Source organism: Canis lupus, chromosome 21 (genome assembly GCF_048164855.1).
Source record: "Canis lupus baileyi chromosome 21, mCanLup2.hap1, whole genome shotgun sequence".
NCBI classification, from domain to species: Eukaryota; Metazoa; Chordata; class Mammalia; order Carnivora; family Canidae; genus Canis; species Canis lupus.
This window is the reverse complement of record NC_132858.1, coordinates 49732954-49756115: the sequence shown is the minus strand read 5'-3', so window position 1 is coordinate 49756115 and position 23162 is coordinate 49732954. Positions and strand designations below refer to the sequence as shown.

General features: G+C 38.6%; 1 protein-coding gene across 6 annotated transcripts in view; it reads right to left on the bottom strand.

The window, feature by feature from the left end:
* HECW1 (HECT, C2 and WW domain containing E3 ubiquitin protein ligase 1) overlaps positions 1-23162 on the bottom strand; it is a 441224-nt gene that overhangs the window by 56632 nt on the left and 361430 nt on the right. For all 6 annotated transcript variants that reach the window (XM_072791661.1, XM_072791659.1, XM_072791663.1 and 3 more), the window contains 5 exons: positions 16682-16816; positions 8210-8315; positions 7199-7295; positions 889-972; positions 90-199 (listed from right to left, as the gene is read on the bottom strand). In XM_072791661.1, the coding sequence (XP_072647762.1) occupies positions 90-199; positions 889-972; positions 7199-7295; positions 8210-8315; positions 16682-16816 (532 nt within the window). The remainder of the gene's footprint in view (positions 1-89; positions 200-888; positions 973-7198; positions 7296-8209; positions 8316-16681; positions 16817-23162) is intronic.

Sequence of the window (23162 nt, the reverse complement as noted above, 5' to 3'; positions counted from 1 at the left end):
TACATATACTACTGCTCTTCTTCTACCTTCATCTGGTGGAAACCCAGATGGACACTTACAGGAGATAGAATGCCAGATACTCAAGTTACCTGGGGAGTTCTGAGGTGAGGAACAGGGTGAACAGCGGGGAGAGAAGCTGTACCCAGGGTGGAAGGCAGCCTGCAGTGGGACATAGGACATAATCTCTTCTTCAAAGAGACTGTAAAGTAAGAAAAGAAGAAGAAGAAGAAGAAGAAGAAGAAGAAGAAGAAGAAGAAGAAGAAGAAGAAGAAGAAGAAGAGAGGAGGAGGAGGAGGAGGAGGAGGAGGAGGAGGAGGAGGAGGAGAGGAGGAGGAGGAGGAGGAGAGGAGGAGGAGAGTGAGGAGGAGGAGGAGAGTGAGGAGGAGAAGAGGAGGAGGAGGAGGGGGAGGAGAAGAAAGAGGAAGGGGAGGAGGAGGAGAAAGAAAAGAAAAGAGAAGAGAGAAGAAAAGGAAAGAAAGAAAGAAAGAAAGAAAGAAAGAAAGAAAGAAAGAAAGAAAGAAAAAAGTTAATTTTCTGTTCACGAGAGTGTTCATGAATTACGATATAGTGGTTACAGGTCTCACAAGGCAACAAAAGCACTTAGGTTCACTTAGATAGGCACATGCCAGCGTGCAAATTCTCAGTGTTATTTTAAATCCTAATTAATCCTGCAATAATAAAGTCTCCATTAAGTACTATGCACAGTTCTTGATACCTCAGTTGTGAATGTAAAGAAGGCAATGGGCAGCAGGTACAAGGGTGGGGGGGTCCTACTCTGCAGCTACTAGAATCCTCTAGAACAAATGCAGAGTGTTTCAACTATAGAAGTAGTGGAAAAAAACTGCCCAGAGCAGCCTTTCCAGAAGTGTTTCAGGCTTAGCCCCTTACCTCAGCAAAATTACTAGATCTGCATCACAGGACAACTTTTCAAGCCCATGATTACCCTCAGTCCGAATGTAATGGATTTTCTCCCTAGAATAATGTAGGAAAGAAAATAAGAATTACACACCAACACATAAACGAGGGCACACATCCCTTTCTGACTCGTTTCCCTGCCAATATGGCTGACTAGCGATAGTCTAATGTCCAGTGAATTTTGTGGTATTTTGAGCTCCTGTAGCAGGTTCCCATGATGCTCTACAAGGGATCACCCTTCCTCAGACTACAGGGATGGAAGCTGAGGAACACAACAAACGTAGTACCTCAGACAGCTATGACAGTTAGGAGGGAGGTGGGTAAGGAGAGCTGCCGGAGGACTGCTGTGGGCTCTCGGCATCTTGGGAGCCATGGGAGGAAAGAGAAAGAGGGCATCTCAAGAAATCTTACACCTGATGGAAAATGTATGATGCGACACCAGGGAAGAGAGGGGCTGGCATCCAGAATACCCGAGTCTTCCAGGTCAGTTTGAGCACAGGTCTCAATTTCTCAGTTTAATTATAATTTGCATTCTGACTCTCTTCGTGACCTCCAACTCAAACCTGACAAGTTATTCCGATGAATTTAGAGATAAATAATATTATTCTGATCCGATGAACTTGGTACTTTGCGTCTCTGGCATTCAAATATTATAAATGCCACAACCAAGAATCATTCCATTGTGTGCATGCTTCAAAGAAGTTTTCTTCCCTTTCTTGAAGAGATGCCACAAAAATCTGAGAAGATTTAAGGATTTGCTTTTTTTATATTTAACTTTATTTTTTTGTTAACATTTTAATTTTGAGATAATTTTAGAATCATATAGAGTTGTAAGAAATTAATACAGAGCCATCCAGTATACCGTATACTCAGTTTCCTCCAATGTATGACTTCTTAAAAATCTATTTGTAAAAATACTGCAGATACAAATTTTTCCTGTCTCTGATTATAATAAGATGAGCCCAAATCTTCATCATTACTTGCATATTTTCAGGCAACAATACAATAAGCTTGACCTTTTGGTGTGTGTATTTTTTAAAAGGAAAACTTTTTGGCCTCTACAAAATAAGATTAAACAGAGAAATGTGTTGTAATCCAACTTCTCAGTATAGGTAGCGTATCACTGCAATAAAGGCTATTGCCCAAACCTGGGGGAGGGGGGGGTTGTTCATTGTGGCTTCTCTGACTGGAGGTTCTGAAAAATGGAACAGACCTGTCCGCACATCATTTTGCGGAAGGATGTGGAAGCCCAGCCAAGAGTGCAAGCACAATGCCTCCTCCATCACCTGTCTCCCTCTGTGTGTCTCTATGTTTTCGATCCCATGTTTCTGAGCTTTGGCCTCTAAATCCTGATACCATCTCCAGGCCTCTTGTTTGGAAGCTTCTGTGGATCTGCTCCCCTGGTTTACTGACTTCAGCCCCACAAAGGACTCTCAAATTTATATGTCCTCCCAATGACAATGCCCCTGGGGCAGATCATCTTGTGGTCCCAAGGGACCTATACATGGGTAAGCCCCTGGTCTCCTTGGCTGGAGGAAAAATGGAGAGAACATTCTAGGAGTTTCCCTTTGTTCCAAGCATCCCTGAGGAAATGAAGTCCAAAGGGGGCCAACTATACTAAGGCAGCAAAGTGCCCAAAGTGGCACCACACTGCAGTGGTTCTGTTATCCCACCATCCCACATTAACCACATCCATGTATCAGAAAGCCAAGCCCACTTTTCTGAGACTTTCAGTGGCTCTCCACAGGACATTGCACTCTTTCATGTATACAAAACTCTTATGTAGACCCAGTGGTCTGGGGGCCTCCAAAGGCCCTGGGACCCATTCCAAAGGCACTGGAACTGGGAAAGATCTCTGATGGTGAGAATGCCATCTGCCTCTCCTACATATATCCTTTGTCCATCAGGAAAACTCCAGTGCAAAACTCTCCTTAGGGTTCAGTTCAGTGGAGCTACCTGCCTCCTTGACATCTGGACATCTCTCTTTGTGGCCTCAAAGGCCTCAAAACTTAATATCCACATGAAATCCTTGAAATTCTTTTGTCACTATCTTTTATTACTAAATTCTGATCCTGTTCTTTTGGCCTCTAACACATTCTATAGCTATATATTTGGCTTGAGAAAAATAAAAGTCAAACTTGTCTACCATCTACCTTCCTCAATAGATAGCAAATACGATACAAAGTGGGACCAGTGTCTGTTTGCTTTGCTACTGCATATACAGCCCTTCTTGATTCAGAATACTGGCACAATAAAAGCTTAGAGGAAGAATGAATGAATGACCACTGCTACCATAACGCTTAAAGTTAACAGATGTCATTAACTCTAGGTTTTCTGGCTCCATCTTCCCTCTCCTTAGGTGGCTTCCTTCTGATTCACTGTGTTATCTGCTGAACACAGTTTTCTGAGGACTCACCCTTCACACTGGCTTTGTGGACTCAAGACATGTATCCATGACTCCCTGAGAAAAGCAATGGCTGAACAAGGGTCACAGTCCCCACTTGAAGACCACAGAGGAAGCAGTAAGTTTGTCCTCTGGGCAGTGTTATGGGGGAAAGGAGGTTTTCTATTCAATCTTTGGACCTTTAAAATGGAACTGACTCACCCCCACATCAGATCCAGGGGCAACCACCAGCCCAGTCACAGTGAGTAGTTCCTAGCTTCCTGGTTCTTGGAAGCCTGACTCTTGTATTGCCTGTAAGCAAATTTTTCCTCTTGTTGTTCTCTCTTTTTAATTCCATGTTTTTTAGCCACTTTGGGCCTTCTGTTTTTGGTGAGATATTTGGGTTCTCATTCAAGTCCTTAAAGGAGTCCCTAATCTTAAAGAAGTTATTAGTTTATATACTAAATAATTGCTGAGATTTTTCCAATTCCAAGTTGTCTTAATTCCAAATTCCCCATGTCTGGAAAAATCATAATTGTACAATTCTGCACTGGAACAAAGCCTTTAAGGCTTCTTGGATTTTGTTATAATGTGATACTATGTAATAGCACTGAAAATAGTTTACTTTCACTCTTTTACCCAGGGGATTACATTTTCACTTTTAAAATGACTTAAATGAGACTCCAGTGCCTTTGATGAATTCAAATTCCTCAAAAAATTAGCCCTGAACTCATTAGTTATTGGTAGAATCAGTAACAGAAAAAAAGTTCAAGAGTAGCAATCTCTCAGAAACTTTTCATATCATACAACTTCTCTGAAAATCCCTTGGAAATTCCCTTAAATTATGCTATACTGTGAGTCAGGGAGTAGCCCACAAATAAATGAGCCACATGACTGAGTATGGCATTGCCTTCTGTGGCACAGTAATGGGCAGAGATGAGCATAAGTGGAAGGGCTGATCACTTATGCTAAAGCTCATCTGTTCATCTAAAGATCTTTCAAACACTCTAAACATAATTAGTGTTGCTTATTTTCAAAGTAGAGGAGTAGGTTCTGAGGGGAAGAGTGATACAAAGGCAAAGACTGGAAGATCCCGCACTAAGGAGTTTACACCAGTACAGACAGTATTCAAGAGATAATGGAAAAATATATGAGAAGGACAAAAAAGGAATGCTATCAAAACAAGGCAAAAGAAATATTAAAGTTTGCCGAGGTTGGTGAATCTTTGTATTTGGTTTGAGCCTTTAAAATGAGTTGAGAGGTCCTTAAGAGAAGAGCCATTCCCAAGAGGGCAGAAGTAGGAGAGGACACAGCCTGCTTGGTGGAAGTGGAAGACACTAGAAGGGAAAACTAGCTTGAGATAGAGTTAGGTTAGGGCCATGGAAAATGTGTTGAGAAATCCTGACTTTATTTCACATACAATGGAAAGCTTTTTTTGAAGGCCAGAAGTGACATGATTTAATCTGTGCTATAAGAAGGTAATTCTGGCTATAACAGGTAGGTGATATCTGTTACAGTGATAGATCAAGGGGACATATTCTAGGAGACCCCTACAAAATCCAGGAGAGAAATGATGAGCACCCAAATGCAGGCCATCACAGGGAAGGAAAAAGAAAGGCTGGAAGATAGAAAGTGAGGAGGCGTATGTTTTGGTGTGGAGATAGAGAAAGAAGGAGGAGTGGAGACCTGGCAGTGGGGAGGACGGGTGGTTCTAATTCACACAGAGTAAAAAGCAGTGAAAAGAGGTGTCAGTGAAGCTGTGTGTGTGTGTGTGTGTGTGTGTGATCAGTGAATAATCCACTCTGGGAGGAGTAATATGAATTTGAATTGCAAAGAGGCTATTTTCAGGTGTTGGTGATTCACTGAGAAGTCAAAGCAGAGTATCACAGTTGCCAGCTAGATTCAAAAGACCACCAAATAGGAGATGAGGAGTCCGAGGCAGTCAGTGACTGTATTCCCAGACCTTTCCTGATCCTTTATACACAAAAGCATCTACACAGTGCCCACATGGTAATCTGTATCTGAGGAGATTAAGGGTAGTTTTGGACTGAATAACATGCTCTGAATAATGGTCTCGAAGAGCTTGATCAAGAATTCAAACTCCAACAAGACACATCTAACCATCATGTATGGCCAGATTCCCAAACACTGTGCAGTTAACTGAAGCAGAGAGATACCTGAATATCTTGGAACGTGAGATTTAAGAGATGTTACCTTGTTATCACTTTGGGTGGCTGTCCTTTCCAAATGAAGTGATTCATTTTCAAGGACACTCATGCAACAATGACACTAATGGATAGTAAGATTTAAGTAGTTAGAACACATTGTACTTTTAATACTTTTGGTTTGCTGGTTGGTTTATTTTTTAATATGTTAATCTAATAATTGGTTTACCACTAAATGATATTTTAAAAATAAAAATATTTAAGATGGATTAAAGAACTAAATGTGAGACCTAACACCATAAAATTCCCAAATGAGAACATACGCAGTAATTGGTTTGACAGTGGCTGTAGAAACATCTTTCTAGATATGTCTCCATAGGCAAGGGAAACAAAAGCAAAAATAAATTACTGAGACTACACCAAAATAAAAAGCTTTTGCACAATGAAGGAAACCATCAATAAAACAAAAAAATAACCTAATGAATGGGAGAAGATATATGCAAATGATATATCCAATAAGGGGCTAATATCCAAAATATATAAAGAACTTACACAACTCAACACCAAAACCCCCTAAATAATCCAATTAAAAATGGGCAGTGGACATGAATAGATATTTTTTCCAGAGAAGAGATACAGATGGCCAACGGACACATGAAAAGATGCTCAACATCACTCATCATCAGGGAAATGCAAATCAAAACTACAATGAGTTATCACTTCACACCTGTCAAAATGGCTAAAATCAAAAACGCAAGAATCAAATGTTGGCGAGGATGTGGAGAAAAAGGAACCCACATGCAGTGCTGATGGGAATGCAAGCTTGTGGAACTACTCTGGAAAAACCAGTATGGAGGTTCCTCAAAAATTAAAAATAGAATCACTACATGATCTGATAATTCCACTATGGGTATTCACCCAAAGAAAATGAAAACACTGATTCAAAAAATATATGTACCCCTATGTTTATTGTCACATGTACACAACAGGCAAGATATGGAAGCAATCCAAGTATGAATCCATCAATGAATGAATAAAGAATATGTGGTATATATACACAATGGAATATTACTGAACTAAAAAAAAGAATGAAATCTTGCCATTTGCAACAACATGGATGGATCCTTTACCATATGATGCTAAATAAGTAGATCAGTCAGAGAATAGCAAATACCATATGATCTCACTCATATGTAGATTTAAGAAACAAAACAAGCAAGGACAAAAGAGACAAACAAAAAACCAGGCTCAACTACAGAGAATAAATTGATGGTTACAAGAGAGGAGGTAGGTGATGGAATGGGTGAAAGAGGTGAAGGGGATTAAGAGTACACTGATCATAATGAGCACTAAGTAATGTCTAGAATTGTTGAATCACCATATTGTCTAACTGAAACTAATATAACAATTAATATGTTAATTATACTTGAATAAAAAATCATATGATGCTTTACATAAGTAATTTTTTGATGAAAGATATTTTACTTTTTCTGGATTTCTTTCTGAATCAGTGGAAATTATTTTAGCATTGTATGGTTAATATGGAACCTGGCAATATGGCTATCTCTGTTAGTGGCTCTTCAGAGAACATTAGAATCCCCTGGATCCTTCCTTCTGAGTATTCAAGAGAACAAAACGAATCATAAGCTTCTACTCTTCCTCCACAGAGGTGTTGTCCCCCTGGGGAGACGGGCTGGAGAGACCCAGAGCTAGAGGGTGAGCGACAAGTCCCTACCTGAGTGCGTGGTTTCTCGCCAGGCTTGGCTGACGCTCTTGCAGCATTTCAAAAATGTTTGGCTGGCGAAGAAATGCCACAATCTTGTCATTATATGCTGAAACAGACAAAAGTGCACGTTGTGGTTGAGTCTTCAGCCCAGAGATAATTTCTCTAATGGTTGGAAAATGGCTGCTTGATACCAGGGTTAGCAAAGGACTTTGAAGGGCAGATAGCATACTCATCAAAAAAATGTAAGCTCTTGAGGGCTTTTTTCTGTGACATAATAGCATTATCATTTTTAAAAGATCAAACCAAAAGTAAACCAGATCTAAGTTAATTATCCTTAATATTCCAGGAACTTAACTCATCCCTGTGTGAAGAGGTGAAGGAGAATAAAATTGCTCTCCATGAGAGGAGTTCTATTCTCTTCCTTCTGACTTCTCTTGGCCATTTTCAATAGTTATTACAGCAAAAGATTCTTTATGAGTTCAAAGAAATCCCTTTCTGAGCACTTGACCCTTATAACCTGTGGTGTAGGTGGATTTCCCAGGAATGATAATGGAAATAAGCAAATCCATTTGGGCTTTCTCACCTCATTTCCCTTGATACAAGTGGCATGTACCTCAGGAGGTAACTGAGGTTAGGAATGAAGACTATGCTGACTTATCCCCACACACACCTGGGGAGAGAGGTCTAAATTAAAAACTGTGTCTAATAGCAACAAGATCCATCACCTCATTTAAACTATGCTCTCCTGGACTTGGCTAACAAATCACTGAATACAAATCACTGAATACAATAAAGAAGAAGGTCAAGGCCTGGAAGAGAACAGAGACAGGGAAGATGGAAGGACAAATTAAGGAATGAAGGGAAAAGAAATTGGGTCAGAAGGGGGATGGAAGCAAAGAGTGGGGGTAGATTATAGGGGAGGAAAAAGAAAACACAGAATTCTGAATATTAGAAGATTCGTGACAAGAAGAAAATAACCTAAGTATTGGGTATCCAGGGTCCCCAAAGCTTGATACATACCTAGTGGCAATGACTCATGTTGATGCTGGCTCCGAATAGCAGCTACAAGGCTGTGTCCTGGCCTGGCCAGTAAAGAGGCTCCTCTGTTTCTAGAGACTTCTGAAGCCTAATTTCAAAATAAAATTGTTAGCATTGGAAATCTTATCAAATTCAGATGGACTTTTAATACTAATTTTTCAAGATGAGGGGTAAAGATCATGATATCACCTAAGTTAAAAAAGCAATGAAGTTACAATGCTCAAAGTGAGTGGAAATAAGCAAGTTAAAAAAAAAAAGAAAGACTAAGTAGGGTGGTTGATGGTTTTTAAGAAAGTGATTGTGTTAGATGTCATAAATGTTAACCAAATTAATATACTGAATACACTAAAAACATTTCTGTTCATAAATACATTCAAGAGACATAAATTCTACACGAACATTATCAGTAAAGATAAGTTTATGGCTTTCATTTCGAAAGGTTGGCACTCAACTTCAGAACTGAATGTGGAATGGACTTGCTCTTTTTAACAGCACGTATCACCCTCACGTGGCCATTCTTTGCTTAGTGCCTATTATTTCATTCACTGTACTGGCTACTCTTCACATAGTATCTTCTTATTCTCTCAAAATTCTGAAAGAAAAGCATTATTAAGCCCAGACTACAAACAGGGAATCTGAGGATCAGATAAATTATTTACAAAATTTTTAACTCTAAGAGACAGAACTAGGATACCAACTAACGCTTGACTGCAAAGCATTTGTTGACTCCTTTTCTGCTATTAGCCTGCAACCAATACCCTGGTTTTGGATGGGCATTTTGACAAAACTACATGAAATGCAGAACTTACTTAGCTTAAAACTGATATTTATGATGATAAATTTAGATCAGTTTTAAGTTTTAACAAACCCTCTAAGTTCTAGAGCATGACAATGAACTTTCTACCATAATTCTCTGTACTTTTGTTCCTTAAAGGGCCCTTGCAGGGTAAGCTACTTAAACAGAGGCTCTGTAAATTTTCCACATTGGAATCCACTCATCAAATATCATCCTATGATATTTGGTAAAATATGCCAAAATAGGCTTTAAAAAATTTAAGAATTATATTAAAGATTATTTTGTAATATACTCATAAGAAGCTCAAGCATCTAGACAAATAAGGAAAGAAGATTCCTCCTCTGAAGTCGGTATACAATTTGCTCCCACAGAATTCAGGAGAGGTAGTGAGATCTTATAGTACAAAGTCCAGAAACGTCAGGTCAATCTCAAAGGGGCCATTTAAGACTAGGCCATGTGTCACATTGCAGATGACAAATAGGACAGATTACTAAGGGCTTACTAATTAAAGACATGGTAATTGCTGGTTTTCCTTTGGGTCCTACTTCCACACTCCACACAGACAGGGATAACATCCTTTCTTGGCAGAGATGTGCTATCAGTTCACTGTCTGTGTACGGCAGTCTTTGAATTGCTCTTCTGGAAGTAGTAGAGATGCAGATCCATCCTTTCTCTCCCGGTCCTTCTCCTTGCCCGCTGCCTACTGGAGGGACAAGGAACTAGATTCTGTGCTACTGTAGTAAGCTTCTCATTTGATGTCATTAGCCCTCGGCTCTGTCCTGCTAGATAGCCAGCCACCAAGATTTAGAAGCTGGTACTTCTGCAACAGCACTTTCCAGTCCCAATTACATGGTTGCAAAGCAGAGTGATGAAAGAAAGCCATGCTAATTATTAAAATAGGCAGCATTGAGTCTCTACATTTCTTTTTCCTTGAATTAATATGTAAAGGCTATCTGGGACTTAAATGATAGGTCACTTTTCCTTGGAAGGAATTATGTCAGTCTGCTTTAAAATGTGTGTGAAAAAAAATAAAGTGTGTGTGAAATATTTTTGATGCTATGAATACAGGAATCTGAAAGACCACTCAGTTGAAGATTATCTAAATGATGTATTACAGAGAGAAACTGAGGAAACAGATCTGATAACAGACCTCAGGAAGGCATGGCTGTGTACCAAACTCAGGTGATGCCTGCTGTCACACTCTGAGCTAAAGTGTCTAATTGCTGGTGGGTTGCCCTGAAATAAATAGCACTTTGAAACAGGAAGAGGCTCCCTTCTATTCCGGGCTGCCACAGGGAATTCATGTGTTACAGATATGTTTCAGGGAAAAATGGTGCCTACTTCTGAGGTCATCTGCTCACTGGCAAAACTAAGCCAGATTGTAAAACTTCTGAAACCAGATGAAGGCCAGCTACCCTGAAGGCAGACTACTCACTGATGAATGTGCTTCAGGCCAAGTATGAATGAGATGGAGAAGACAACACAGGGGGAAGGTGGGGCATGTGGGGTACCTGAACCATAGAGACACCTGCCAAGGGTAAAGGAGGTAGTGGAGAACCTACAGATGCGGATGGATGGGAGGGTTAAATAGAACACACCCTCATCCAACTAGGAGCCAAGAATTTATAGGGATGGAGACAACTTCAACCGGGGCTGGAAAAGATTCTGAGGTTGGGTTAGAGTTTAGTATATGCTAGGATCCTTGTACCCCTAAAGTAGTATTAAATGATCCATCCTGAGGAATGTTGGATAACAGCTGAGTCACTGATTCCGATCTCACTGCAAACATGATGCTAACATTTGCTTTCCTAACCTGAGAATGACTTAAAATAGATTTTCCATTTAAAACCAAAATTATATGACTCACTGAATTCCCTGGCATTTGACACTTTTTGTGTTACTGGGTTTCTCCTGGGTGTGTGTGTGAGATGGAGAGAAAAAGAGGGGACCTCCCTCTCCCAGACATGGCCTGCCTCTCCCCAGACATGCTATGACTATTCTATGACTGGCTAAAACCTAGTTTGCAATAGGGACTACTTTTAAGATTTCTTTCCCTTTTGATGTTGAGATAGCTTTAATCATAATTGCAAATGTGAAACTTCAAACATTTAGCTCTCTAGTAAAAAAAAAAAGTAGATATGCTCAGAAAATAGTTTTCAGTGACTGGTAAACAAGCTTCTCTTTTGTGTTGCAATTTAGAAATGTAAACTGGTGTTTTTTTTTTTTTGTTTGTTTGTTTGTTTTTTAAGCCATCATTGAAAATTGCAGGTTATAGGCTGAATTTGGATTAGTAATCAGCTAATGCTCACTGGAGGCCTGATGATAAAAAAAATAGTGAGTTCAGAGGAAAGTCCTAAGTGATGAATTTGCATTTGTCTCTAGATTCGTTTTGCATTCTAAAAATAGATCATTAAGAAAGTTTTCAGAATTATCTCATGAAACAAAAGAGAGATCTATGCTTGAGTTCAAAATATTTATAATAGTGAAAAGTGAATAATAAACATAATGTACAAAGAAAGGCTTGAGTTAAATTATGGTAGGCCTGTATGATAAAATATAGAAGAATTGCAATGGCATAGGAACAGCCTACAAGGTACTAGCCTGGTAAAGTAGGATACAGAACCATAGACAATAGGAACTAATTCTTTTATTTCTATGTAGGCCACGAAGTGTCCCTAGATGGGGAATTATACCCGCCTTTTCACTTCTTTCCCATCCGTGTCTGTGTTTTCTACACTCTTTACCTACTGTTGATAATTCAAAAGTTTATTTTCATAGGGGTCGGAATTTTATAAACTTCCAACCAAACCTGTAGGTTAAGTATAGGTTACGTTGAATCAAGAGGAAAACTTCAATTTTTAGAAGCAGTGCAGAAGTTACCTTCTCTAAGCATAAGCTCCCTGGGTGATGACTTCTCTGTGTCATCAGAGCCAATGAAATAACTTTTTTTTAAAAAAGATTTTATTTATTTATTCATGAGAGACACACACACACAGAAGCAGAGACAAAGGCAGAGGGAGAAGCAGGCTCCATGCAGGGAGCCCAATGGGGGACTCCATCCTGGGTCTCCAGGATCATGCCCCGGGCTGAGGGTGGCGCTAAACCACTGAGCTACCTGGGCTGCCCTGAAATAACTTTTGTCATCAAAAAAGCAAACTATAAAGAATGACCAAGAGCGACTTCTGCGTTTAAAGTGAAAAGTCAGTTTCTGCCAGATTCCTGTCCTTTTCTTAGGCAACTACTATTATGCTTTTTTGTGTGTCCCTTCCAGAACTGTTTGTTCTATGATTAATGATTTTCTAACCTGACCAAGATAAGGTGGTAAAAGAAATAAAAATAATGTGCTCTATTATCCTTCTTTATTAATGTTAATTTATATTGCTAATTGCAGTATAAACAAGACAAATGCGATCTTCAATGATTTTCCTACTGATAGAGAGATGGGATCTGATATTTCTAGCCCTATATGCTCTTTCCATTTGTCTGTGTCCATTTCCATTTGGATGTTATGGGACGAGATAGGCCTGTTCTGTGGATACTTTTTCTGTATATTGCAGTCAGATGTGACACTGTACTCAAATGAAGTCTAAAGTATCAAATAATGATCTTTTTATGCAGAAAGTACTATATATATCCCTGATAACTGCTTTCAGCAAACCACCTGAAAAATTTTCACTTGATGTAAAGGCCAATCTAAAAGACGCTTGACAGTGTCTTTGTTAGTAATCTATCACAGGGGTTTTGAGGGAAATTCTTACCACTTAAGAGCCTGAATATAGACTGATTTCCTGATTTTAATTCTGTCTTTAAATGCAGTTGATAAAAATATTCGCTGCTGAGCAGCTCTCAAGAGAATGGCTCATGAAGGTGAACAGAAAATACTGATTCCTAAGGTTGCAGCGTAAGAAACATCTCTTGCAAATCCTCCAGTCGCTCTGATATGGATACAGGAAAACCATGGATTATGGAAATAATTCACTGATTATTCTTGAGTCTCATATTTCCATTTGCTTAACTGTCATTTCAAATGGGATATCCTACTGTGTTCATCCTCATTATCAACTTATCTAATGGCAAACCTGCCATCTTCCCCAACTGGCTTTCCTGTTCATCTTCCTAGTGCCTCAAGCATCACAGACTGAGAATCACAGAGCCAACCACCTAGTTGCCTTGTCTCCACTTTCGGATGAGGGAACTGAGGTCCAAGAGAGGAAAGGAAGGGGTAATGGTACACACATAGCTCTGCTGTGGAGAAGCTGGAGCTGGGACCATCTGCTAACGGACTGCCCCTTCCTCCTCAGGCTTCTTCCTACAAGATGTTCTTTGTCTTGTGTCTCTTTGCCAACCTTCAGTGGTCCCGAATGGGCCTTTCTCTTGGAGATCGCTCTTTGCCTTCCTCTTCTTGGCTGTCATGGTCTCCTTCTTAAAATACTAGTTTACACTGGACTGGGAGTTAGATCTGAGCTGCGGTCTTGAACTCCCTGTGTGACCTGAATTTTTGATATTTAAGTTTGCCTGACTAATAAAATACAATTCTTAACTGAAGTGGTATTTTACCACATGGAGGTATTTGGAAATGCTTAGAGGTATTTTGTTTGGTTTTTTGTTTTGGTTGTCATAGTGACTGGTTAGGTGAGGGCACTCCTGACATTTAATGGATGTGACCAGGAAAAAGAGGTCCTGCAATGACCCAGGACAATTCTACATATTACAGGAGTGTCCTCAAAATGCCAATAATCTTCTCCTCTAAAGCCCGTATTTTACAAAAAAATCATTATGTTATTTCTCTCAAATTCATTCCGTGGGCTCATGAGAAAGTGCCAACCATGTGACATTCAAAGCTTTACAAAAACCAAGACAAAACCCAAGTGGAAACAGTAGTTTGGTCACACTGAACTATCCATTGTCTCTCTACTGACCTTTCTCAATCCTATTGCTGCACCTCTGCTTCCGCGGTGCTCTCTGTGGGGTTGCCCTTCCTCTTCCTTGGTACTTGGTTAAATTCTACCGATTTTCTAGGGTTAGGTCAGGTACCTTATTTTAAAGGAGTCTTTCCTTGGCCTCTTTTGAACTTCTGTGGCACTTGTCCTAACATCTCTCTTGGCACTCAGTCATATTCTAATTGTTCTCGTTACTTTGTGTTTTTTGGCTTGGCTTCAATCATAGAATATAAAATTCTCCTGGGCAAGGATCATATCTCATACTTCTTTGCATTCCACAGTGCTCATAGCAGGCCATGCACGTAATCAATGTTTGTTGAGCAAATTCACATCACAGCAAACACAATTAATATTTCCCACCATCCTCTCCTTCTGTTTTTATGCCAAGATCCTCCTGTCTTCTCACTCCCTGGGCTATGGGTTCTCACAGCAGGAGGAACCAAATATTTATTTTCATAGAGGCTGGGTCTTTGTTTTCTCTGGTATGCCGTCTCTGGATCAGATATCCTCTGCGTCTCAGCTTCTCTCTTGCTTTTCTTGGTTTCTCCTTGTGTCAGTGCAAAGCTACTGGCAGACAGAGGATTGGAAGGGGTTTGAAAACCTGATCAACTGAGTCAGTTGGAGAGTGGATGAATTAGGAAAAATACAGGTGGCTGATGCGCATTTATGCCCTTTCATTGTTATGTGTTATAGTCTTTCTTGGCTGATGCAGGTGGTACTTTGTCATCAATGTTGATATTCTTTTTTTTAAAAAATTATTTATTTATTTATTCATGAGAGACACAGGGAGAGAGGCAGAGACACAGGCAGAGGGAGAAGCAGGCTCCCCATGGGGAGCCCAATGCGGGACTCGGTCCCAGGACTCTGGGATTATGACCTAAGGCGAAGGCAGATGCTCAACTACTGAGCCACCCAGGTGCCCCTCAATGTTGATATTCAATGTAACTGTGCTTGGGCTACTCAGTCATGTTAAATAAATGTTTCAGAACAGGTACTGCAAGTTGTACTCATGATCTTAATCCCGTTTCAACAGAAATGTTTTAATACTTGTATTTTCAGGTTAATTTCTTATAAATGTAAGAGATCTCTATCTTTAGGGGGTTCATCTTACATTGAGTAATCTATCTTTTTCTTTTTCTTTTATTGACAGTGAATCTGACTGCAGTACTCAGTTTCTTTATAGAATCTATATTAATGCTGAAATTGCCTTAATAATATCAAAGAGGTTGGTCATTTTAAATGAACTAAGTGGCGTATTTCAAGTTGATGTAGAATTTTGTATTTATCCACTATTATTTCATAAATCTTGTACTTTCTGAAGTGTTGTAAAAGTGCCACCAGAGAGGGATACAATGCATGTTGGGCTGGGAAGTTGGGGCACTGCTTTCTATAGTGTGTGAATGTGTCTGCTGCTGAGTGTCCACTCTCTGCATGTCCTGACACCCACATAACTCTTGAGGGATGTATAATATTCTTCTCTGCATGGTCATGCACACATTTTACATATATGCAGAAAGAAATAATTATCATGTTTTCAGCAGTATCCTAAAACAATACTTAAGATGACTCATGAAAGAAAAAATTCATTTATCACATTGGCGTTAAACCATGAGCACCGTTGGTTGGAAACAGTTATGCCTGTTAGAGCATATGAGTGATTCCCCTAAAAAAGTAGTAAACTGGTGCCAATACAACAGGAGCAGGCTCTTCCCTTGAGACTTACGTTTGTTATCTGGAGGCTCCAGGTGGATTGTTATTTTCCCCAATTCTCCTGAGAGGTTCACCCTAGTTCTTCCTGGAATAACTTTTAGAGGGGTGGTGAGGTATGCACACACACACACACACACACTCACACACATATGCATATATATATTTCTTTTTTTTTTTTTCCTATAATACTTTTTCATTTTCTACCTCATTGTAAAGCAAACTCTACAAGTTGTTTTAGGAGAGATGGTTCTCAGTGGCCACAATCTCCTGAGATCCTGATGGTTTCTAGGATGGTACCAAAACCTGGGAAATGTCAGTAAGGACATAAAAAGGAATTTGCTCATAATATTGCTGGGAACCAACTAGAAGAGGAAAAGAGCTATTTTTGAGTTTGGGTTTGAGAAAGGAGGCGAGAAAAGGGTGTAGGATAAAGAGATAGTAGTTCAGAAAGGCAATGCACATGGTGTTTAAGAAGGATGGCAGCTTTTCATGATTCAGCAGAAGGAAACCGCAGGCAGAGAAAACAGATAAACGAGGAAAGAGCAGGTGGTAGGATGGGAAGAAAGTGTTCATGTCTCCAGGCGATTTCCCCCAGTTTTTAAAAGTCCATGTATATCGTATTGATGTCTCCTTCAGGATCCAGTTTGATGTCAGTCATACCCTGTATGATCTTTTAAGAACTCACACATGACTGGCTGGCCTAAGGAAGCTCAGCTCCAGCCCTGGTGTACGGATCCTGACACCGCAATTTCAATCTCCTTTGAGCTAGACAGATTTTTAGTAGTGGTGATTGTTGGGACAAAAGGGAAGGTCAAGGCAATTTGAAGATGGGCCTAGGGAGTTCACTGGGTGTCCTTGAGTCCTCCTTCTTCTAAAGAGCAGTGTGGATAAGGCAGGGCCCTTGGAGAAGCAGGCAATTCTGGATCCCAGCCACTAAAATAGTTCTGGCTCCATCACAGGAGGGGACTGTGCGACTGTGAACATGGCAGGGGGACTGGCGGGTCTTACCTCTCCAGCGCTGTAGCTCCGGAGCCTCTGGAGGTGCTGTCGGTGAGTCAGGTGATTGGGAAGACGACCGTTCTGAAGAGGGATTCGGGGGTCAATGAAAGTGGTAGCTCGACTGTTGTGGTCCACGAAAAAAGACTGCAGACAGACCAGTTAAAAAGCACACTGCATGAGAATGATCCAGAATGAGGTCAGTCATGTAAGGGAACGCTACAGGGCTCGTCTTCGTGCTTATCCCGCCCCTCCTTTTTATCTACTCAAAACTAGATGGAAGACTGGGGCACTGTGCATCCGTTTACTCAGTAGGTGAATGAAACATTATCAGTCATTGATAAACACGTCACACTGTAGAGCTATAGAGTCATGATCATAAGCTCTTATTTACCATGGAAAACCAGAGAAATAGAGCCTTTGCTATATTAAAAGAACACTAGTAATAATTTGCAGAGCATTTTATTTTTAAAATAAGCACTCTCATTTTGATTATAGAATTAGCACAGTCTCACTGCAAAGAAACATTAAAAGGATAAAAACCTAAGAGGAAAACCAAAATTATCCCAAATATCGCAATCTAAGAGTAATCACCCAAATATTTTGGTGACTTTTTCTCCCCAGTTTTTTCTTTTCTTATGCAAATATACAAATATCTACATATTTTCCCCACATTGGCACCTATAATTTTGTTAGACTTTTTTCACTTATTATTTTTTGAGCATTTCCCTAAGTTATTAGACATTCTTGTAACACAGAATAACATGGCATTCAGCCTCGTGGCTGCATAATAATTTCAGTACCCTCTATCGTTGGACATTTTATTTTTTTACTATTTTAAAAATAATGCTTCAAGAGCACCTGGGGGGTTCAGTGGCTGAGTGCCTGCCTTTGGCTCAGGTCATGATCCCGGGGTCCTGGGATCGAGTCCCGCATTGGGCTCCCTGCATGGAGCTTGCTTCTCCCTCTGCCTGTGTCTCTGCCTCTCATGAATAAGTAAATAAAATCTTTAAAAAAAGTTATCTTTCAACTAACATTCTTGTTCATAAATCTTTGCAGCATGTCTGATTACTGTACACATTCCAATATATGACAAAAGTTTTTCTTTAAAATTACTTCTCATAAAAAAGAAAATTAGTACCTTTTCAAAAAAATAAATCTTTTGTATTACTAAACAATCTTTCAAATACTGTCTTGAACAAAATGTAATGTGTGTTGAAGGTGACTTCCTCTTAAAGACCTCAATCAATGCTCATTTTAGACACATTCAGATGCCACCTGACAGAAGTAGTCAAAGTCAAATACAGACTTGAAAATTATTCTTGGGAAGTATGAATTTATAATTTTAAGTATTAGATATTCTTGTTAACAAGTCCATAAAAAGCCATATAGGAAGTGGTTTTATTATGGAGACCAAAAGATAGCCCCATAGGACATAGGAGATTCAATCCTTGAAGGTACCTTTTTATTATTCAACTATATGCCTACAAGTTTATAAATTTATCAACATGTTTATATAATATGAGATCTTATTTTATTTATTTGCTTATTTATTAATTTAGTGAGTAAAGGGATAGAAGTTTATTAAGTAAAGATACAGAGAAAGCTCTCAGACATGAGAGGGGTTCTGACAGGGTTGCCCAATAACATGAGATTTTTAAACACATGAGTATCGCTAAATTCAACATTTGAAGGTACCTTTTTATTATTCAGCTATATGCCTGCAAGTTTATAAATTGAAGTTAAATAAGTCTTAAGAGACTTAAGACATTTGTGCATATGTGGCAATCCTTCAGTATAAATTTCTGAAAGTTGAGTTAATCACTAGGCTAAAAGTTAGAAAAATTTTATTGATCCATATTAAGAAATTACCTTCATGAGTGATGTACACATTTATCCTTTTTCCATAAGTTCATGAATGCTTGTCATGGACTTTATAAATGTTAAGTATTTGAAAGATCTCCTAAAAATGTTGAGTGGTAAATGCTGCTGAACTATCGCTTACAGGGGAAGCCAAACATTTTCTCACAGGTTTATTGGTCAGTTTCTTTATTGGCTTATTGTTGACTTTGTTCCCTTTTTGTTGTTGTTGGAACGTTAAGATTTTCTTAATTACTTATACGTGCGTTTAGTTACTCCTCTGCCTTCTAATTGCTTTTGATTTTTGTTTCACTACACAGAATTTTATATATTCCTCAGTATTCAAATCTCTCCATTTCTATCTAGAAGTGGGTTCAATGCTTAATTATATTTTTCTAGCTGTATTTTTGTTGAATATTTTCTGAAACTTATTTTGGTATGAATTTGAAGTTGTAATTAGATTTTTTTTCTCCAAGAGTCTAATTTTCTAAAACATCCATTCCCTGTTATTTTAGTACATATAGATTCTTATGAATACCACTGTTTCAGGACTATTTTATTTGTTCCATTGATCTGTGGGATTTTCACTGTTCTAATTATTAATATCTGTAGGACAAGTTTCCTCTCATTATTTATCTTTTGAAGATTTTTTTTAAAGTACCTATGCCTGCTTGTTTTTCCAGATAAACTGATCTAAATTTTATTAAGTTCCAAAATTCTGTTAGGATTTTGCTTATAGTCACCTTAAGACTACAGATGATTTGGAGAGAATTCATTCTTTATAATAATCAATGTATCCTTTCCCATTTCTGAACATAAAATGTCTATGCAAGACCTTTTTTCTCAGTAAAATTTTGTAGTGGTCTTTGAAAGACATATTTTTGGTTAAGGGAGTCTGTAGATATTTAGTAGAGTCTGTTGCTATTCTGAGTGCTGCTTTTCCTGTAATGTTTGTAACACGTCATCCTTAGTACCCAGGAAAGGCATAATTACAATATTTATTCAGTTAGTGTCTGCTCATAGTATTAAGTGCTTCTATCAAATAAAGGACACCTTTAGGTATATTTTCTTTGATTTTAATTTGCAAATAATGATAATTTTGTCTCCTTTATAAAGGCCCTTTTTTTTTAAAAAAAAATTTCCATTCTTGTAATATTGGTGAGAACTTCTAGAACAATAGTAAAGAAGAAATGGCAGCTGCAATCGTCTTGATTTCAATGGGTTCCATTGTAAAAGAGGATATGGTTCATTCATTATGTTAAAGGAGCTTTTATAATGTCATGAAAACATATTTACATCCCTAGTTTACTAAAACTATGTTTTATTTTTGAAATATAAATGTGTACTTTATTTTTATCATGTACTTTTATGGCATTTTTAGAGCATTTCTTAGAGTGCTCAACTAAAATTTCTCCTATAAATTACTGGTTACTGGGGATCCCTGGGTGGCGCAGCGGTTTGGCGCCTGCCTTTGGCCCAGGGCGCGATCCTGGAGACCCGGGATCGAATCCCACGTCGGGCTCCCGGTGCATGGAGCCTGCTTCTCCCTCTGCCTGTGTCTCTGCCTCTCTCTCTGTGACTATCATGAATAAATAAATAAAATCTTTAAAAAAAAAAATTACTGGTTACTATACTACAGGTGATAGATTTACTAGTAGTGAAGGAGCCTTACATCTTTGAGAGAAAACCTATTTAATTGCGGTGGATCATTTTTTTTAATATAGTGTCTAATTAAACTTCACATTTTATTTTTTTTTCGAGAGAGGTGTGTGCATGAGTAGGGGGAGGGATGGAAGGGGCAGAGGGAGAGGGAGAGAGAGAGACTTTTAAGCAGGCTTCATACCCAGCTTGGAGGACATGCAAGAGTTGATTTCATGACCCTAAGATCATGACCTAAACCGTAATCAAGAGTCAGAGGTTTAACTGACTGAGCCACCCAGACCCTCAACTTTACTTTTTAATATGAACTTTTTGGAAGTCAGGTGAGTTTTGTCTGCAGTTTCATTTATATTTTTATTCTGTTTTCTTAAGGTTTTATTTATTCATGAGAGACACACAGAGAGAGGCAGAGACACAGGCAGAGGGAGAAGCAGGCTCCATGCAGGGAGCCCGACGTGGGGCTTGATCCCAGGACCCTGGGGATCACCACCTGAGCCGAAGGCAGATGCTCAACCACTGAGCCACCCAGGTGTCCCAGTTCCTTTTTTTTTTTTTTTTAATCAGATTTCTCTACTTTAACTTGCATTTATCTGTATGTATGTGTGTGTATGTTTAGTTTCATGCAATTTTATCACCCGTGTAGGTTCACGTATCCACCACCACAGTCAAGATATTGAATGGTTTTCTCACTTCCAGAATATTCTATAAATGAAATCACACACTATGTGACTGTTTAGGATTTTTTTTTTTTTCACTCAGCACAATTCCCTTGAGCTTCACTTAAGCTATTGAACAAGTAGTTTGTTCTTTCTTTATTGCTGAGTAATACTCCATGGTGAGAATTTACTGAACTTTGTGCCAATGATTTTTGCTTTTTGTCTGGTTTCATGAGCAAAGATATGATTGCTTCAAAAAAATGACCTATGCTGTTTCTGTTTTTTTCCTACTTTCTGGAGTAGATCATAAAGATACCTGGGCCTGGGTAAGTAATTCATTGTTGCATTTTCCAAATTATTCCATAAGTCCACTCAACTTGTTATATTTCTCAAGTCAATCTTTAAATCACACATACTTTCAAATTACACATTTCTTTTAGATTTCTTTTTTTAAAAAGATTTTATTTATTCATTCATGAGAGACACACAGAGAGAGACAGAGACACAGGCAGAGGGAGCAGCAGGTTCTATGCTGAGCCACACAGGTGCCCATTTTAGATTTTCAAGGTTTTTTTTTTTTTAATCTTTTAAAAAAATTTATTTGAGAGAGAGAGAGAGAGAGAGAGAGAAAACAAAAGAGCATGAGCCAGTGTGGAGGAGAAGGAGAAGTATAGATTTTCTTCTTTTATTTATTTATATATTATGCATATATAGGTATGCATTTTCTTTTTAAAATGTCTCTGCATCTCTTATCACTCATTTCTTGGTTTTATTTACTATTTTCTTTAGATTGATTTATTTCTCTTCTAAAACAAGGGTCATACTTATTTCTTATGTTGTTTTCCCATTCACACACTTTTGGATTTTTATTTTCAAATAAAGTTTGAAAGTTTGAAGTTTGCTTTAGTTACTGTTGCTTTTTAACCTTCTCTAAGTTATTGATTTGAAAGCTTATATTTTTAATATTTATTTTTCTCATTTGATAATAAAAACCAATGTGCTAATCCTTTGAGTACAGTCTTTCTATATCACATGTTTTATTAAGTATCAGTCACATGCATTTTCAATAATTTCTCAATGGTTTCTAGGTCTTAGTTTTATTTAAAACCCAATAGTTTAAAAAAAAAAAATAAAACCCAATAGTTGGGGCGCCTGTGTGGCTTAGTTGGTTAAGCGTCTGCCTTGGACTCAGGTCACAATTCCAGTGTCCTGGGATTGAGCCTCCCATCTGTCTCCCTGCTCATCTGGGAGTCTGCGTCTCTCTTTCCCCCTGTCCTTCCACCCCACTCATGCTCTCTCTCTTTCTCACTCTCTCTCAAGTAAATAAAATCTTAAAAAAAACCCCAATAGTTATGAAAAACATCATTTTGAATCTCCATTTGGCAAATTGTTTTTGATGGTTGTGTTGATGGTTGATTCGTTGTGTTTAAATTTGTTGTTTATTTTCATTGTTATTTTATGTTTTTATTTAAATTCCAGTTAGTTAACATACAGTGCGATATTAAGTTCAGGAGTAGAATTCAAGGATTCATCACTTACATACAACACCCGGTGCTCATCACAAGTGCCCTCCTTAATCCCCATCACCCAGTTAGCCCACCCCCACCACCTCCCTCCATCAGCCCCCAGTTTTTTCTCTATCATTACAAGTCTGTTTTATGGTTTGTCTCTCTTTTTCTTCCCCGATGTTCATCTGCTTCATTTCTTAAATTCCACATATGAGTGAAATCATACAATGTCTTTTTCTGACTGATTTTAAATCCGTTGTTTAAAATGTAACTCTAGGGATGCCTGGGTGCCTCAGTTAGATGTCTGCCTTTGGCTCACCTCAGGATCCCATGATTTTGGGATCAAACAGGGACATAGGGTGGGCTCCTTGCTCAGTGGGCAGTCTGCCTCTCCCTCTCCCTCTGCCTCTCTTCTGGCTTGTGCTCTCTCTCTTTCTCTTTCTCGCTCACTCTTTCTCAAATAAATAATTAAAATCTTAAAAAAATATATACAGCTCTATAGCTTATGGCCATGGCATGCAACACAAATATTTTATGCTTTTCTGTTTTCTTTGTGTTACAAAATGTTATCATTTAAAAAGAAAAATCTCTAAGGATCTCATAAAGAAGTTGTAAACTGTTTTTATTCCTTAAAAAATTGTGGTAAACAAATTTTGCCATTTTAATCATTTTTAAGTGTAGCTTAGTGGCATTAAGTACATTCTCATTATCACACAACCATCACTATCCATCTCCTGAAATTTTTCATCTTCCCAAACTGAAACTCTGTACACATTCAACACCAACTTCTCATTCCCTCCTTCCCCCAGT